The 19,588-nt window shown below is 42.7% G+C and overlaps 1 protein-coding gene across 1 annotated transcript in view; it reads left to right on the plus strand.

Annotated features, from left to right (window-relative positions):
• LOC137642639 (calcyclin-binding protein) overlaps nucleotides 1-19,588 on the plus strand; it is an 84,467-nt gene that overhangs the window by 51,339 nt on the left and 13,540 nt on the right. Inside the window, exons 5-6 of the mRNA XM_068375391.1 lie at nucleotides 809-918; nucleotides 15,576-15,745. Of these exons, the coding sequence (XP_068231492.1) occupies nucleotides 809-918; nucleotides 15,576-15,745 (280 nt within the window). The remainder of the gene's footprint in view (nucleotides 1-808; nucleotides 919-15,575; nucleotides 15,746-19,588) is intronic.

A 19,588-nucleotide genomic window follows, 5' to 3' on the forward strand; every position in this document is an offset into this window, starting at 1 on the left:
CCGGAGGAAGCAGCAGGGCCTACCGGAACTACGTCACAATCTCTTGCCTTTCATTCCTATTTCTAGCACGCTCTCTTGCCTCTCTCACATCTATCCTCCTATTACCCAGAGCTTTCTTCACTCCATCCATCCACCCAAACCTCGGCCTTCCTCTTGTACTTCCTCCATCAACTCTTGCATTCATCACCTTCTTTAGCAGACAGCCATTTTCCATTCTCTCAACAGGGCCAAACCACCTCAACACATTCATATCTTCTCTAGCTGCTAACCCATTTCTTACACCCGTTCTCACCCTCACTACTTCGTTCCTAACCCTATCTACTCGAGATACACCAGCCATACTCCTTAGACACTTCATCTCAAACCCATTCAATTTCTCTCTCTCTGTTACTTTCATTCCCCACAACTCTGCTCCATACATCACAGTTGGTACTATCACTTTCTCATACAGAACTCTCTTTACATTCATGCCCAACCCTCTATTTTTTACTACTCCTTTAACTGCCCCAAACGCTTTGCATCCTTCATTCACTCTGACGTACATCTGCTTCCACTCCACCATTTGCTGCAACAACAGACCCCAAGTACTTAAACTGATCCACCTCCTCAAGTAACTCTCCATTTTCCTCGAAATGTACAACAAATTTTTTACTGAAAAAAAAAGTTAAATGGAAACCGGCATTGGTTGCTTGGTTGAGTATTGAAATAATTAAATTTGCCATAAAATCCTTATTTCACTCTTATTCTTTCAATGTCTTGATACAAAAAGAGTTGCAATTGCTAGATAATTTTTATTTTTATTTTTCAGGAGCTTTAGTTTAATGGTGCAGGAGTTGGATGGAAAAAATCATCACCTTACTATTAGTAATCTTGCTTTCTTAGTAAAGAAAGATGCCTGCTACCATAAAGTTAAGACAGGTATGTAATAGTCAGATTTTATATTTCGTGTGGGCTAGGCTTAGGAAAATTTCCATGTACTGTAATACTAATCTGTGAATAGAAATAAAGGGAAAGGAAATTCTTGATGTTGCTTGAGTGCTTGACTTTTCATTTCTATCTAGTAACAAAAGTGCATACATTTTGTTCATGTGTATTTAATTTTGTAAAACTTGTTTGTTCCGACACAAATACAAATCCTTGTACTTAACAAGGAATAACTAGGCGTAGCTGTATGTGTTCACCCAGCTACGCTGAGTTCCTCCTTGTAAAGAACTTCAGGGTAATATAGGTAGGAAAAATAAAAATTCCTTTCAAGTTAGTCATATTTTCCATTAAAAGGCACGAAAGAAATATGCTAATCCTTTGAATTCCTATAGTTCTCTTTCCCAAAACAATGGAAATTCTAAATGGTCCCAAATGGGGTAAACAATTTTTGTCCTTGCAATCTCTTTTTGAAGCAGAATACTTTTTCACTATATCTTGATTTGAGGAGTTGATAAAAGCAGTGTGATGAGCAGTAAAGTGATTTTGGGGAAACATATATTAACCCTTTTACCCCCAGGCTATTTGGAAATTTCCAACCCTTAACCCCCAGGGGGTTATTTTTTTCCAAGCACATTTTGCAGTATATATTTTTTAAATTGCTCTAACAGCCTTGTCATAGAGAGGTCAAGTTGGTCTCATTCTCTTCGAAAATGCCTGAATTTTCTAAAAAAAATTATCAAAAATATGAAAATATTTTTTATAGCATTTTTTTGCAAGGACGTACCGGTACGTCCATGGGGGTAAAGGGATGGCTTTTGTGAAACGTGCCAGTACGTCCTTTTGGGGTAAAAGGGTTAAACATCATATTGGTAGTGATGGATTTTAAAATGAGAGTTCAAAAACCTGAGAAGACAAAGAGTAGGTCTCGAATTAAGGGTTGTGGCCTTGAAGGAGGAAAGGCTGAGCAACTTAAGAGGATTCTGAGAAATGACTGGAGAGATTGGACAGGGTAACTGAAAAATATCGGGGGATATGTAAGAAATGTTTAGGGGAAACTGGAAATTGTGGGAAAAAACAGTAAATATGGTGTGTTGAAAGGAGAAAATTGGTGATGGGACAGATAGGTGCAAGAGTCAGTTAAAAGGATTAGAAAGTAAGGCATGCACAGGATGCAGAGGGGAATGGTACAGAGAAGTGGGGAAACATTCAAGGAAGAAAGTAACTATAGCTGTTTAAAGAATGATATAGAAATTGAATGAAAAGCTAGGAAAAAGGAAAAGAGAAAAGGAGATATATAACATTTCAAACTTGGGGAAAAGTCAAAGAAAAGATTTGGGGCAATTGGGAGTCATCAAGGATATAGAAAGCAATATATTGCATAGTGATGAGGACATTGAGAGATGAAGAGAATATTTTGGGCAATGATTGAATACTGAAAACAAGAGAGGAGCTTGGAGAAGTACAAAGGGTGGAAGGGCCAGTGATGGAGATACAGAAGTGAAGCAAGCATTGAGTCAGATGAAAACTGGTAAAGCACTGCGTCCTACAGAATTTCAAAAAAATGGAGCAAGGTAGTATCTGCAGAAGAGAAAGAAAGATTGCAGGATTTATTTAGAATTGTGTGGGAAGAAGGAATAATGCTTAAAGACTGAAAGGAGATTCTAAAGGGTATCCATATTTAAGCAGAAGGGTGATGTCATGGAATATGGTAACTACAAGGGAATTAAACTAACAGAGCATGGCTTGAAAGGTTTTAAAAGGATACTAGATATAAGATTGTAAAGATTGGGAAACAGCAGTATTGATTCATGAGGGGGAGAGGGTCTGTGGATGCCATCTTTATAGTAAGGCAGGTACAGGGAAAGAGGCTTGAAGGAAACCAAAAGCTCTTCTGAGCTTTTGTAGATCTAGAGAAGGCTTTTCTATTTCGTTTATTACCCCTGCCAAGGAGGTTATAAAATCTAATGAGTTTATTTATTCATATATTTACTTGGCTGGGTTTCTGTCTGTGGACAGTACATCGAACTACATGATGGGTTTTGAAATTTTTGCCACTTATAGACTGTTGATCTTGGACGATCCCATCAAATTTTGGAGATGATCTTTTCTTCTTCTTCTTCTTCTTCTTCTTCTTCTTCTTCACCCCTTTTAAATATACTGTGAAAATAAATTATGAATTTTGTTGAAATTTTTAATACAGATAGATCTTATGCCATAGATGAATCCATTAACTTTTGGAGATGTTTTTTTTTTTTTTTTTTTTTTTTTTTTTTTTTTTTTTTTTTACGTCAAAATAACTATATATTTTCATAGATCTCAGGTCATGGACAACCCTATTAAATTTAGAGATGCACTGAGTCTGAATTGGCATTTTTTACCAGATAACGGAAAAAACAAATTGACAGTATTTTGACAAAATTGCCACCACATAGATCTAAGGTAAAGGACGACGCCATTATGTAAGAAATGTTTAGGGGAAACTGGAAATAGTGGGAAAAACCAGTAAATATGGTGTGTTGAAAGGAGAAAAGTTGTGATGGGATAGAGAGGTGCAAGAGTTGGTTAAAGAAAATCTAAGGCATGTAAGGGTTAGAAAGTAAGGCATGCACAGGGTGCAGAGGTGAATGGTACAGAGAAGGGGGGAAACATTCAAGGAGGAAAATAAGTATAGCTTTTTAAAGAATGATATAGAAATCAAATGAAAGGCTAGGAAAAAGGGAAAGAAACAAAGAGATATATAAGATTTCAGACTTAAGGAAAAGTCAAAGAAAGGATTTGGGGCAACTGGGAGTCATCAAGGATATAGAAAGCAATATATTGCATACCGATGAAGACATAGAGAGGAGATTAAGAGAATATTTTGGGCAATGATTGAATACTGAAAACAAGAGAGGAGCTTGGAGAAGCACAAAGGGTGGAAGGGCCAGTGATGGAGATACAGAAGTGAAGCAAGCATTGAGTCAGATGAAAACTGGTAAAGCACTGCGTCCTACAGAATTTCAAAAAAATGGAGCAAGGTAGTATCTGCAGAAGAGAAAGAAAGATTGCAGGATTTATGTAGAGTTGTGTAGGAAGAAGGAATAATGCTTAAAGACTGAAAGGAGATTCTAAAGGGTATCCATATTTAAGCAGAAGGGTGATATCATGGAATATGGTAACTACAAGGGAATTAAACTAACAGAGCATGGCTTAAAAGGTTTTGAAAGGATACTAGATGTAAGATTGTAAAGATTGGGAAACAGCAGTATTGATTCATGAGGGGGAGAGGGTCTGTGGATGCCATCTTTATAGTAAGGCAGGTACAGGAAGAGGCTAGAAGGAAACAAAAAGCTCTTATGTGCTTTTGTAGGTCTAGAGAAGTCTTTTCCATTTCGTTTATTACCCCTGCCAAGGAGGTCATAAAATCTAATCAGTTTATTTATTCATATATTTACTTGGCTGGGTTTCTGTCTGTGGACAGGAGTACATCGAACTACATGATGGGTTTTGAAATTTTTGCCACATGTAGATCGTTGGTCATGGACGATCCCATCAAATTTTGGAGATGATGATGATTTTTATTTCAAATATACAGGCAGTCGCCGACTTATGATGGAGATTGGGACCGGGAGACGCATTGTAAGTCGAGTTTGTCACATGTCGAACTAAAAAAGTGAAGTTTCTGTAGATTTATTATGATGCGTTATAATTCGACAATTATCTCGATCATATTTTATCAATATTATCTTACTGTCTATCATTATTCCATTTTCTTATTTCAAAGGATATCATATGCTCTAAATGCATTTTTATATTCTATTTTTCAATTTTGGAAGCATTTTACCAGTCAAGAATTACTTGAAATTTTGTTTATCTTTGGTTATGATAAGTTGATCTGAAAGTGCCGCTACCTACCGTATCAAAATATAGCGTACATGCGAATGGCAATTTTTTTTCTTATAATTTCTTTATATATTAGAAATATCTTCATGATGAATATTACATCAGCACCAATATGTTACAGGAAATCAGTTTCCATACAGTTCGTCTTATTAGGTATCATGCAAAATCGCTGTAGCTCTTTCTCTGTGCTTTATACAGTATTAAATTTTTTGTTCAATATTAAGCCTTCATATTTCATTAGACATTATTGTGTTCAATTGTGGTTTATTAAAGCACGTTTATATTTTATTTTTCAATTTCTTGATCATATCAATAATCAACAAATACTTTTGATTTATTTTTGGATGGCATCAGCTGATCTCAAGGTCACGCTGCCGTATTACGATTATGCGCACATATAGTTTGAATAACACTTATTTATATAATTTTCTTGACATTCGAAATCTCTTCATAATGAATATTACAACAGTGACAATATGTTATAGGGTATCACATTTTCCATACAGTTCGTTTATAGACACTATTATTAGTTATAAAAGAAATACTTTCTCTCTCTCTCTCTCTCTCTCTCTCTCTCTCTCTCTCTCTCTCTCTCTCTCTCTCTCTCTCTCTCTCTCCTTATTTTGATTTTTAATTCAGTTAAATCTCCACATTTCTTTGAAAATTATTAAAAAATTCTTATATATTTTTATTCGATGTTTCGATTATGGGAATAGTAACGCATCGGAAGGAAATCACTTGATTCGCCTCTCGCCTTCCGCCAGAAATATGATATCATCAGACTTTTTTTTTTTTTGAAATATATGGTAAATTGTACTAATCTCATAACTAATGATACAGACCATTAAAACACTTGATTTCGTTACTCGGTGTTTCGATGATGGGAATGCTGTAGTGAGATTACTCGGTAACACAATGAAAGGAAATCATTCGGTTTGTCAAAGCACTTCCGCCAAGTACATGACGTCACAAGACACGTGACGTAAACTCTACGAAGAATGACTTGCAAAATATGCAATTTCATTTTCTTTTTTTCTTGCAAGAAATGAAAAGAAAATACTAACTTACCAAGCAAAAGTATTTCATTTTTATAATGTAAAAGGAAATATATTATTTTCAAGAAAATATTTGTCTTATTAGTATACTTTCTTTAGATAAATACCGATCTATTATCAGAGATTAAATAAAACTAGCATACAGTCAATTTTACGCTACGCAGTACACATGGCAACCGATACAGACCCACAAAATAGTTTGTATCGTTACTTAATATTCCGATAATGGGAATACTAATACTATTCGTTAGCCTATTGGAAGGAAATCACCATATTGTCCGGTCGCTTTCCGCCGGTGATATGACGTCACCAGACATATATAATATGAACTCGACATATATTAAAACTTTTATTAATGTATTTTTTACTGAAAATAGATACTGTACTGTATATTAACAATAAAAGAAAATAATAATTTACCAAGATGAATCAGTTTATTTTTATACAAGAAAATACTGTAGATTATTTTCAGGAAATATTCGTCCTATTTCTGATAGACCTCGCTGACGTCATCACCCTGAAAAAATCGTAAAGTCGAACCGTCATAAGTCGCATAGGTCGTAAGTCGAGCACTATCTGTACCGTGAAAAAAAAATATGCTGTGGGTCTGAATTGGCATTATTTACCAGATAACGGAAAAACAAATTGACATTATATTTGACGAAATTGCCACCACATAGATCTAAGGTAATGGACGACGCCATTAACCTTTGGCGGTGGTCAGAAATCTCTGATTGCTCTTGTTGTTTATTGCTTTTATGTTGTTTAGCTACCACATTCAAGTTGTGCCGCTCTCAGCTAAAGATGCCGGAGTAGGCAAGACATCATGGAATTTACATTTTAGGTGGGGGTTGACCTTGTACAGTCTTGTTCAAAATCCAATGAAACTTTCTAGTGGTGGTTATATTGGAGTACATGTTTACTGGATATGTCTCGGGATTTGAGTACGCTGCGTTGCTTAGGTCAGGAGAACTTATGGCTTTTTCCAAATCTCTTTACAAATTGGAATTGCTCCTGGCTCTCCCTTAGTCTTTGTTTTATCCATGATGAAGACCACCAAGCTCTACAGGGAATGCCTCTGTCTCCCCATATTTTGTCTTTACAGTTGTTCTTGCTCCCTCATACATCATTCTCACTAACCTTACCAACTTCTCTGGTACTCTTCTCTTTCTTAAACACCAATAGATTAACCTTCTACCCTGTCATATACCTTTTCAAGAACCACAAAATATGTGTAAACTTTCATTTGTTCCGTAACTGACTCACAAACCACGCTATTTAATAGGGGTAATACTTTCGGCTTAGCTGAAATGACGAGCCATTAGAATTTTAACAAGGGTTTACTACCCCACCGCTAGTTAGTGGGGGGTAGGGGAGGGTAGCTTGCTAACACCCCCTCCCAAACACACACCTGTGCTTGAGCTCACTTTTGCTCTCGGCTCAGGTGGTAGTCGGACGTGTCCACTCTCACCCTCGCCGCTCTCTTGGCAGCCATTAATGTTTTTTTGCTTTTTCTTTAACAGGTTTGAATGTGAAGTTGGCCTCTGCAAATATGCACACCTGTGGAACATTCATGTCGGCGGTCGAGACAGACCCTCACACCCTTTGCCCTTACTGTAGAGGCCAACGGTGTGATAGTGGTAATAAGTATGGTGAGTGTAGGGAGTGGTCTACCTCCCAGTGGGAGAGGTTTTCTCGGTGACGTAAGAAGAAGTCCTGGTGGGATATTTCTCCTTCAAAGTTTTCTTTGAAAGGAGAAAATCCCAAGGACTCCTCTTCCGTTGCCCAAACCACCTCCGAAGCTCCCGCTCGATCGGTCTCTTTCGAGAGACCGTCGAGTGGTAGCGTAGACCGTGGTTCTGTTTCCCGAACTCGAGGTTCGAGAGATGGTGTTGCCTCCTCTAGCGAGGCAGCTCCACCTCTCCCCCCCGGGGGAGGATTTAAATTTAACTAATTTATTTCAGCTTTGGTCTTCCTTGGGGCTCGAGGGTTCGCCCTCCAAGGAAGCACTTCTTGACATCATCCGATTGGGTGCCGCTGTCAAGCAATCACCGACTTTGGCAAAGGTTGATCCTCAGTCTATTGTCGACGTTGTGGTGTCAGAGGTATCCAATGCGGTATCTCCTAATACCTCTGCCTTTTCTCATCCCGCAGTAGCTGAAGGCTTAGTTTCTCCCGTTCCTGTTCAACCTACAAGGGAGAAACTAAGTCCAACAGTCTCTCCTGCCGGTGATTCTTCCCCTCGGGGGAGTTCACTCACAGAGACTCCTCTTCGGAGGACTGCTGAAGGTCAGCTTGCTGATCCAACGGCCCCCAGAGAGCGTATACGTCGCAAGGGCACGTCGACTTTCCACCCGACAGACCTGCTGACCTGCCGTCGCCGTTCCTGACAGCTGATGCGCTTTACGCGCTGACAAAACCTGTCTTTCATAGTCAGGCACCGGTCCCTTCGGGGCAACAAGGGCGTACACGCCATCGCGTGCACACGTCCCTTACGCGCCATGTTGAACATGCGCGCCAACGAGCTAAACACAAGGCTGTTCTTGAGATAGCGCGCCAGCGCTCACCTGCTCGCGTACAGCAGAGGAGGTACTTCAAGATTTTAGAGGAGCCTTGTTAACTCTTCCTCTTCACCATTCTTTGGAAGAGCTTACCAGGAGAGTCCCTCTTGAGAGACTCTCCAACCGGCAGGTCTCATTCTCTGCGACTGAGATCCTTAATCAGGAGAAGGTTGCAAAGTGTGCTATGCAAGCCACTTCGTGGCTGGATATCTGGTTAGGGACCTTAGGTATCCTGATACGTTCGGAGGATTTCTCCAAAGAACGTACCAGGAAAGCTATGGAGACCTTCCTCCTCTCGGGCACTCGCACGATCGAGTTTCTGGCCCACCAAGTCTCGAACTTGTGGGCGAACACCATCCTGAAACGTCGGGATGCGGTGGCTGAGAGTTTCCATCAGAAGGTCCATAGCACCGCGATAAGCAGGCTCAGACATTCTTCCGTGGAGGGAACGAATCTGTTTGAGCCTAAAGACGTGGAACATGCTGCTGAGAGGTAGAGGAAGTTCCACCAAGACTCCCTCCTACATAGGGCTTTGACATCCAAGCCCTATAAGTCTCCAGCGCCCCAGCAGTCCCGTCCTACCAAGACCACGAAACCAACAAGGGCAGCGAAGACAATGGTGTCTAATCCCTTTCCTGTCAAGGACAGGAAAGGCAAAAGATTCTCCAGGGGAGGGAAAAATCCTAGAGGGAGCAGCCGAGGCTGCAAACGCTAGGATTGGCAGTCCCCCTGCATGTCCACCAGTGGGGGGATGCCTACAAAGTTGCGCAGACAGGTGGCAGCAACTCGGGGCCGATTCCTGGACGATTTCCATAATCAGTCGGGGATATTGCGTCCCGTTCACAACATCTCTCTCCCCTGACGACGAATCCAGTGTCATTGAGCTCCCTTGCCATGGGATCAGCAAGGGGGCTAGCCCTTCAGGCAGAAGTCCAGATCATGTTGAAGAAGGGAGCTCTCCAAGAGGTCCTCGACGGATCCCCAGGCTTCTTCAGTCGACTCTTTCTTGCAAAGAAGGCGTCTGGAGGCTGGAGACTAGTCATCGACCTCTCGGCTCAGAACAAGTTTGTCAAACAAACTCCATTCAGCATGGAGACCGCAGACACGGTCAGACTTGCAGTGAGACCACAAGACTTCATGTGTACACTGGATCTGAAGGACGTGTACTTCCAGATCCCAGTCCATCCGTCTTCAAGGAAGTACTTAATATTCAGTCTAGACAACAAGGAGTACCATTTCAAGGTGCTGTGTTTCGGTCTCTACACAGCACCACAGGTTTTCACCGGAGTGTTCACCCTAATATCGTCGTGGGTACACAGGATCGGCATCCATCTCCTCCGTTATCTGGACGACTGGCTGATCCTAGCAGACTCTGCGTCATCCCTTCTTCAACACCGAGACAAACTTCTGGGACTTTGCCAGGATCTGGGGATCATGGTAAATCTCGAGAAGTCCTCTCTGCTTCCCACTCAAAGACTGGTATAACTTGGCATGATTATAGACACCAATCTCCACAAAGCCTTCCCATCAGACGACAGGATAGCAAGGCTGAGGAAGGTCGCAAGCCCTTTTCTCAGACGAGAAGAGCTTCCAGCCCAATCATGGTTACGTCTCCTCGGTCACCTCTCATCTTTGGCTCGTCTAGTTCCCAACGGTCGCCTCAGGATGAGATCCCTACAGTGGCGACTCAAGTCCCGGTGGAATCAAGATTACGATTCCCCGGACGTCGTGATCCCTATGGAACCTGCGGAATGGATGGACCTCCAGTGGTGGGTGACAGACGAGAACCTACGAAGAGGAGTGGATCTTCTTGTCCTCCCCCCTCGGATTTGATGCTGTTTTCGGACGCCTCAAAGAAAGGGGGGGCCACTTTCTGCATCACAGGACCTCAGGCCTGTGGTCAGAATCAGAAAAGTGCCTCCATATAAATCTTCTAGAGATGAAGGCCATTTTCTTGGCCCTTCAACAGTTCCAACAGTACCTGGCGGGTCACTCTGTGGTGGTGATGAGTGACAACACCACAGTAGTGGCCTACATCAACAAGCAAGGAGATACCTTTTCAAAGCAGCTATTCCCATCTAGCAGTAGAGATACTGAGATGGACTGAAGTCCACTCGATTCCACTATCGGCACGTTTCATTCCAGGCAAGAGGAATGTGCTCGCCGACAATCTGTGCAGAGCGTCTCTGATAGTGAGTACCGAGTGGTCTTTGGATCATCTAGTACCCAACAAAGTCCTGACTTTGCGGGGTTCCCCGACTGTGGATCTGTTAGCAACAGCTCTGAAGTTCAAGCTTCCGCTGTACTGCTCCCCAGTCCCGGATCCCAAGGCGCTCTGGCAAGATGCCTTCCAACAACGGTGGGACAACATCGACGTGTACGCCTTTCCCCGTTCTGTCCGATGAGGAGGGTGCTCAACAAGACCAGAATATCGGTCAATCTTTCAATGACCCTCATAGCTCCGCTATGGCATCACGTGGAATGGTTTTCGGACCTTCTGCAACTCCTAACGGAACTTCTGAGAGAACTCCCTCTGCGACACGATCTACTCAGACAACCACATGCCAACATCTTCCACGAAGTCGTAGCTTTGCTACGACTTCACGCCTGGAGACTATCCAGCATCTCCTCGCTGAGAGAGGATTTTCGCAACAAGTTGCGATCAGGATGTCTGGACATCTGCGAAAATCATCCGCATCTGTCTACCAGGCAAAGTGGAAAGTCTTCTGTGGTTGGTGTCGTGGAAGGGGTACCTCTCCACTCGATGCCACTATTCCATCAATAGCGGAGTTCCTCGTATATTTGCGGGAAGAAATGCGCCTTTCAGTCTCGGCGGTGAAAGGCTATCGCTCAGCCTTAAGTCTAGCCTTCAGGCTCAAAGGAATGGACATTTCTTCTTCGCTGGAACTTTCCCTACTCATACGAAGTTACGAACTTACCTGCCCTCAGTCGGAAGTGAGACCTCCTCCATGGAACGTGGTTCGAGTTCTCGGGTCTCTTAAGAGTCCTCCCTATGAACCATTACGCCAGGCTTCAGATCGCCACCTGACTTGGAAGACGGTGTTCCTGCTAGCTTTGGCTTCGGCCAAGCGAGTCAGTGAACTTCATGGTCTCTGGTATGACATCGCCCATTCAATGGGATGGGGGGAGGTAACGTTCAAATTCGTCCCTGAGTTTATTGCTAAGACTCAGAATCCGGGGGTGGCGGACCCTCGGTTCAACTCCTTCCAGATTTCGAGTCTCCGTTCTGTAACAGATGACCCAAACCATCTCCTACTGTGCCCAGTAAGGAATTTGAGGCTATATCTCAACAGTCCGTCCTCAGGTGCAAGCGTTGTTGGTTAACACTGGAAGGACTAAGAGGAGGGTCACCAAGAACACCATCTTGGCATGGATTCGTAGGGTGATTCATCTGTCCCTGAATCCAGACCCTCCTCCGTCACGTTGCCCTAGAGCACATGATGTCAGGGGTGTAGCTACGTCCCTGGCCTTCAAAAAGAATTTCTCAGTGACGCAGGTTCTTCAGGCTGGGGTGTGGAAGCGTCAGACGACCTTCACAGCCCACTACCTGCAAGACGTGACCCACAGGAGGCTCGATACGTTCTCTATCGGCCCTGTGGTGGCTGCACAACAGCTGGTTTAAAACCTCAGGCTCCTTATTTGACAAGTAGCAGAAGGTTGAGGGCATTGTTACCCGGTCTTAGTCTGCATGAATGAAAAGGTATGTCTGGCCCTTATTCTTTTCTTCATTTTCCCCTCCCTTGGGGAAAGCAGCATCCTGGGTTCTCTGCACAGCTGACTTCAAACCACTGCAGGTAAACCATGTTTCCTTGTGTTCCTAGTACTAAGCTAATACTGTCACGTCCCCATACCCTGACGAGGTGGTATTGGAAGAGTCCTAGCCTAAAGTTTCCATCTAAAGGACTACAGGTCAACATCCTAGGACGAGTCACACTTTATTATACCTTCACACACAGCTTGCGTAGGCCGCAGTCCTTGCGTAGCAAGGTTCTAGCGAGGTGCAGGGACTCCGTATTTTTGAGTGCTGACACACTCAAATAACGAGCCCCAGGCAAAGCCAACAGCCAGTACTGGCTGGTACGTCCTCCCTTCCTAATGGGTGAGTCACCCCTATTAAATAGCGTGGTTTGTATGTCAGTTACGGAACAAATGACAAATTCGTAGATACAGTAATTTGTATTTTTCCTAACTACTGTATACAAACCTTAGCTATTTAATCAAACTTGCCCGCCAGCCCTATCCCCCTTGAAGTCCTACCTCCAAGTAAAGTGAGCTCAAGCCCAGGTGTGTGTGAGGGGGGGGGGGTTGCCTAGCAAGCTACCCTCCCCTACCCCCCGTTAACTAGCGGTGGGGTAGTAAACCCTCGTTAAAATTCTAATGGCTCGTCATTTCAGCTACGCCAAAAGTAATACCCCTATTAAATAGCTAAGGTTTGTATAGTTAAGAAAAATACAAATTATCTACGAATTTGTCATGTTTGCTTATAGATAGATACATCTCTTGGACTTGTCTTACTATGAAAATAGCATCCATTGTGTTCTTTCCTTTCATAAACCCAAACTGCTGCTCATATATAGCTATCGATTCTCTCATCCTTCCTTCTATTCTTGTATTTTGAATATTGGCTCAAAATGCTTTATTCCCTTGAATTTCCAACAGTTTAACACATCTTTTTGTTTATATAATTTAATCACCCAACCATCTTCCCAGTCAACCGGCATTTCTTGTACATCCCAGACCTTGTCCCTAATTCCTTAACCATCTCCATTGTTACCTTGGACTTTAGTGCAGCTTTATTTACTTTTTCTTTAAAGGGTTAAAGGTTGCTCATGAACGATGAAAGCAAGGGACAGAGACAATGCCCTAGCTGGACAATACCCTAGAGACTGACCATATATCCATATGATCAGCACCCAAGCTCCCTCTCCACTCAATCTAGGACCAGGGTGGGCCAGGTAATGGCTGCTGATGGCTCAGCAGGTAGACCTACAGGCTCCCTCAAACTCCTGATCCTTAGCTCACAATGATGATGAGATTTCAGACACTACAAGAAACTTTCGAGTTTAAGTGGGACTTGATCTCCCATCTAGCAGAACGCCAGCCAGGAACATTTCAAATAGACCACAAGCCTTTCTTTATAGCATTCCCAACTTCATTCTTTGATGTTGGCTGTTGGTCCATTTACGGGAAGAACATTTTCCTGTTTTTCACACTCGTGCACAGTATTTAGTAGTTGTAAAATAGTTATTTTCTTTTCACCCTCTTTTTTTTTTTTTTTTTTTTTTTTTTTTTTTTTTTTTTTTTTTTTTTCACCAATGTTTAAACCTATTGATTCCACCACCATGTTTCTTTTTCCTGTTGCTGCTTACCACATGTCCTTTGACACAACTCTGCTGCTGTTGGTACCACAATCTCTTTTATAACATTATTATTATTATTATTATTATTATTATTATTATTATTACTACTAGCCAAGCTACAACCCTAGTTGGAAAAGCAAGATGCTATAAGCCCAAGGGCTCCAACAGGAAAAAATAGCCCTGTGAGGAAAGGAAATAAATAAATGATGAGAACAAGTTAACAATAAATCATTCTAAAACAGTAAAGTCAAAACAGATATGTCCTATATAAACTATTAACGTCAAAAACAGATGTCATATATAAACTATAAAAAGACTCGTGTCAGCCTGGTCAACATAAAAACTTTTGCTCCAACTTTGAATTTTTGAAGTTCTACCGATTCAACAACCCGATTAGGAAGATCATTCCACAACTTGGTAACAGCTGGAATAAAACTTCTAGAATACTGTGTAGTATTGAGCCTCATGATGGAGAAGGCCTGGCTATTAAAATTAACTGCCTGCCTAGTATTACGAACAGGATAGAATTGTCCAGGGAGATCTGAATGTAAAGGATGGTCAGAGTTATGAAAAATCTTATGCAACATGCATAATGAACTAATTGAACGACGGTGCCAAAGATTAATATCTAGATCAGGAATAATAAATTTAATAGACCGTAATTTTCTGTCCAACAAATTAAGATGAGAATCAGCAGCTGAACACCAGACAGGAGAACAATACTCAAAACAAGGTAGAATGGAAGAATTAAGACACTTCTTCAGAATAGATTGATCACCGAAAAGCTTAAAAGACTCTCAATAAGCCAATTTTTTGTGCAATTGAAGAAGACACAGACCTAATGTGTTTTCAAAAGTAAATTTGCTGTCGAGAATCACACCTAAAATTTTAAGAGTCACAAATTTAAAGAAACATTATCAATACTGAGATCTGGATGTTGAGGAGCCACATCCAAAATTTCAGGCAATTCTGACATTCTGTTTACATCTCTCTCTTCCATGGCTCATTCCACTTTATTTTTTAACTCTTTGCCTTCTCCCCATTCAGTTTCCAAGTTTTTATCCCCCTTTTTCTGGCTTGGGCTTTTCTTTTTCTCAATTGGTTTCAGCCTAAAATCTGCCACTGCCAGTTTTGCTTCATCAAATTAGTTTGTTTCTCAACCCCATGTAATAAGATAAAAGGTTAACATGAAATGAAGAGACAAGGAACACTGTATGCATAGTCCCTTTGTATTTCCTGAGCATATTCAGTGATCAATCCTGATTAAATGTTTCCACGTGTGAAAATGAGCCAGGAATTTTTCACGTATTCACTTCCAAAAGGATAGGATAATTTGCTGCAGTGAGTGAATTTCAGTTAAAATTAAAAAGAAAAGGAGAATAAAGAAGGAAATTTGAGTGATGACAGGGCTCAGATGCTTATATTTATGTATCATTATGTATAAGGAAAGATTTGTATGTACAGGAGTTACATAATTAATTATCCCTAATTTTACTATTTCTCTTGATGGAGATTATTATTGTTAAAATTATACTATGCTTGGTAGTTCCATAGATTTGGTTAAAGTAGTAGTAGTATTGCAAATGATTAAAGAATTAAAGACATTATTAATCAATATCTTAACCTGTGACCTGATCTACAGTCCAGGCCTACTGTGCATCCTGGCTGTGGATAGCACATTATGTAGATGTTCAATAGTTTTTTTTTGTCTTTATCCTTCATACTTCCTTTAATTTGTATATTTACAGATAACACATTGTTAATTATTTCAGATATGGTGGTAGTGTTTCTTGCAAAAGATGAAGCAAAGAAATGGGAAGCAGTAACGGCTGAAGAGGTTCAGTTAATTGAATCACGTAAGCCAAAGTCAGAGGACCCAAGTAATGGCATGATGGATTTAATGAAGCAAATGTATCTGGATGGTGATGATAAAATGAAGCAGGTATGTAAATGATATTTATTCCGTCACTAATACAAACCACGTTATTTATAGGAGATATTACTTATGGGGAAGCTGAAAGACGAGATATAAGACTTTTAGCGAGGGTTAACCACCCACCCGCTAGTTAGGGGAGGATGGGTGTTATTCTGCTACCATGCTCACTCAATACCTGGGCAGAGTAACCACTTTTGCTTTTACTCGGTAGAGAACAGACTTCGCTCTCCTACTCCTTATTTGTCCTGCCATTGTTGTCTTAATTGCTTTTTAAGATTTTACTTTTCAGTGTGTTTGTGTTTTCTCTTTGATCGTCCTCATACAGACTTGTCCAGGACCTGAGGGCCACTCCTGCTGGACTGTCGTGTCATTTGTTGATATGGACCAGCATTCATTGTGTCCGGCCTGCTGAGGGCGGCATTGTGATCAGGACAACACCTGGCCTTAATACTAGGATTGGTCTGCCTCCCTGTGGAAGAGGTTTGGGCACCAGCACAAGATGTCCAAGAGAGATTCTTTACCCTTGGGGTCTTCCTCGACATTGAAGAAACCTCAGACTTTTTTTTGATCCCCCGATCTCTTCCTGAAGCTCCTGCTCAATCCATCTCCTCCGGGAACAATCAAGTAGAAGCGTAGAGAGGCTAACACCAGGTCATCCTTGAAGTTTGAGGGACAGTACCTTAGGGAAGCAATTCTGCCCTCCCTTCAAGCGGAGCCTTCTCTTTCTCTGATGTATTACAGGTTTGGCAGTTGTTGGATATGACCAGTCCCCCGTCGAAAGAGGCGTTGCTGGAATTCCTTCAATTTGGTGCCGAGAGAAAGCATATATCGACTTCCTCTGAAGTGGACCCCTTTTTACCGTCCAGTGTAGTACAGCATGATCCGAGTGTGTCTTCTACCTTGACCTCCTAAGGGTCCCGCCCCTTGACTTCGTCTGCTGAAGATTGCACTCGTCCTGACTATCACTCCTCACATTGTCTCTCATCATCAGCAGTCTCGCATTCAGCCAGAGCATACTCGCCACTCGCCTGCTTCTCTGGACTCTCCATTGACTTGCCATTTGACAACCTTGCGGCATTCGCCAGTCACTCACCAGTTCACAGGAGTTCACACTCAGGCTTATCACAGATCTCTCCGTTTGCCAACTCATCGTTTGCCAGCTTCTCGTTGTTCACCTAGATCCTCTGCTTCGCCTAGTCGCCTTCCGGCCTGCAAGCGCCGATCGTCAGAGCTAGATTGTCACTCTCCTTTTAATCCTTGCGCCTTTCAGCAGGTATAGTCCTGAGCCTTCACGCTTTTGGGAAACTCGTTCCCCCAGGGCTAGACCAGCTTTTACAGTTTCAGGTCCCAGAGCCTCCCTACCTGAGAAGGAGTCTTCATATCTACTGGGAGCAACTACCTCCTAAGGATCTCCAGCATGCCTGACCTCTGGTCCCGTTCCCTTCCAAGAGGGAACCTTTGAAGGTCCAGCAACCCTCCACATAGAGCCCCTCACTCATCCAAGTCTGAGCTAGAAGCCATGTCGGTGTCAATCGTACCAGGTAAGGATCCTAATCTTACATATTTGCAGGCTCCTACACCCAGACCTCCAGCATCCAGCCTTCCGAGGATTCCTTCGGAAAGGTCAGCTCCCTCTGTCTGACCCCAGACATATGTCTGCAGGGCCAGCCCAACATGGCCCCCTTCCTCTAAGACGATCGTCTCACCTCAAGAGAAAGCGAGGAGCAAAAAGACCTCTTGCAGGTGCAGTTGACACCAGTAATAATGATCAAATAGAAGAGAGAATGGTACATACTCCACATCGTCGCCTAAGCTGAGGTTCTCAGTCGCCGAGAGAGATCTTGTTTGCAGAATCGTTCCGCCTCTCCCCCATTGAGGTTGTTCCCCCGGGACTATGTTCAGTCTCTTAAGAAGCCATCCCACTCGGACGTAGTTCCCTCGTCAAGAGAGAGATAGAAGGAGGAACACTAAACCCTCACTCGTGGAGGAGTATTTCCCGTCCCGCAAGGAGACGAAAGACTCGAAAACGATTTTGAAGACCTCGGCTAAGGCATCAAGGCCTCCCCAGTTCAAACAAGGACCTCAGCAAGCGATGCGCTATCTGCATACACTCCTGACAACTTCGATCCACCCCCGTGCTCCTATGGCTGAGAACTCATATGCATACTGAATCTCAGGACACATACGTTCAGATCGCAGACCATCCATCTTCAAGGAAGTATCTAAGGATCATGCTCGACAACGAGAAATGGAAGTTTAAGGTGCTGTGCTTTGGGTCTTCATGAGTGGAGGAGTATTTCCCGTCCCGCAAGGAGACGAAAGACTCGAAAACGATTTTGAAGACCTCGGCTAAGGCATCAAGGCCTCCCCAGTTCAAACAAGGACCTCAGCAAGCGATGCGCTATCTGCATACACTCCTGACAACTTCGATCCACCCCCGTGCTCCTATGGCTGAGAACTCATATGCATACTGAATCTCAGGACACATACGTTCAGATCGCAGACCATCCATCTTCAAGGAAGTATCTAAGGATCATGCTCGACAATGAGAAATGGAAGTTTAAGGTGCTGTGCTTTGGGTCTTCATGAGTGTTCGCCCTAGTGTCATCCTGGGCTCACAGCAATGGCATCCGTCTCGTAAGGTATCTGGACAACTGGCTGATCCTAGTAGACTCGGTGGCAACCCTCCTTCAACACCGAGACAGACTTCATCGTTATGCCAAGATCTGGATAGTGGTAAATCTTAAGGTCATCCCTGCTTTCCTCTCAAAGACTGGTATACCTAGGTATGATCATCGACACTGATTAACAGAAAGTCTTTCCATTAGACTATAGGGTACAGAGGCTAAGGAAGGTAGCAAGACCCTTCTTCAGACGAGAAGAGCTTCCAGCCCATTGATGGTTGTATCTCGTAGGTCACCCATCATCTCTGGCCCGTCTGGTGCCCAACAGCCACCTCAGGATTCTATCTCTCCAATGGCGGCTGGAGTCCAGGTGTAATCAGACCAGTGATTACCCAGACCTTCTAGTCCCCATAGAGCTAGAGAAGCAGACGGGACTTCAGGTGGGTGGCAGACGAGAAACTTGGCAGGGGTGTCTGCCTTCTCGTTCTCCCCTGGGAATTGATGCTCTATTCAGATGCATTTGTTCTGTCTGATCTATATGTTTGGAAACCCTTCTATCTGGTCATCACAGCCAGTCTCTTGGGAATACCATGTTTCACTTATACATACATATACCAAGGCACTTCCCCCAATTTTGGGGGGTAGCCGACATCAACAAATGAAACAAAAACAAAAAAGGGGACCTCTACTCTCTTCGTTCCTCCCAGCCTAACACACCCTCCCACATTATCCACCACAGATGAAGCTTATGCGTCACAATCGCTCGCCATTCATTCCTATTTCTAGCACGCTCTCTTGCCTCTCTAACATCTATCCTCCTATCACCCAGAGCTTCCTTCACTCTTGTACTTCTCCCATCAACTTTTGCATTCATCACCTTCTTTAGCAGACAGTCATTTTCCATTCTCTCAACATGGCCAAACCACCTCAACACATTCATATCCACTCTAGCTGCTAACTCATTTCTTACACCCGTTCTCACTCTCACCACTTCGTTCCTAACCCTATCTACTCGAGATACACCAGCCATACTCCTTAGACATTTCATCTCAAACACATTCAATTTCTGCCTCTCCATCACTTTCATTCCCCACAACTCCGATCCATACATCATAGTTGGTACAATCACTTTCTCATATAGAACTCTCTTAACATTCATGCCCAACCCTCTATTTTTTACTACTCCCTTAACTGCCCCCAACACTTTGCAACCTTCATTCACTCT

Source organism: Palaemon carinicauda, chromosome 6 (assembly GCF_036898095.1).
Source record: "Palaemon carinicauda isolate YSFRI2023 chromosome 6, ASM3689809v2, whole genome shotgun sequence".
Classification (NCBI taxonomy): Eukaryota; Metazoa; Arthropoda; class Malacostraca; order Decapoda; family Palaemonidae; genus Palaemon; species Palaemon carinicauda.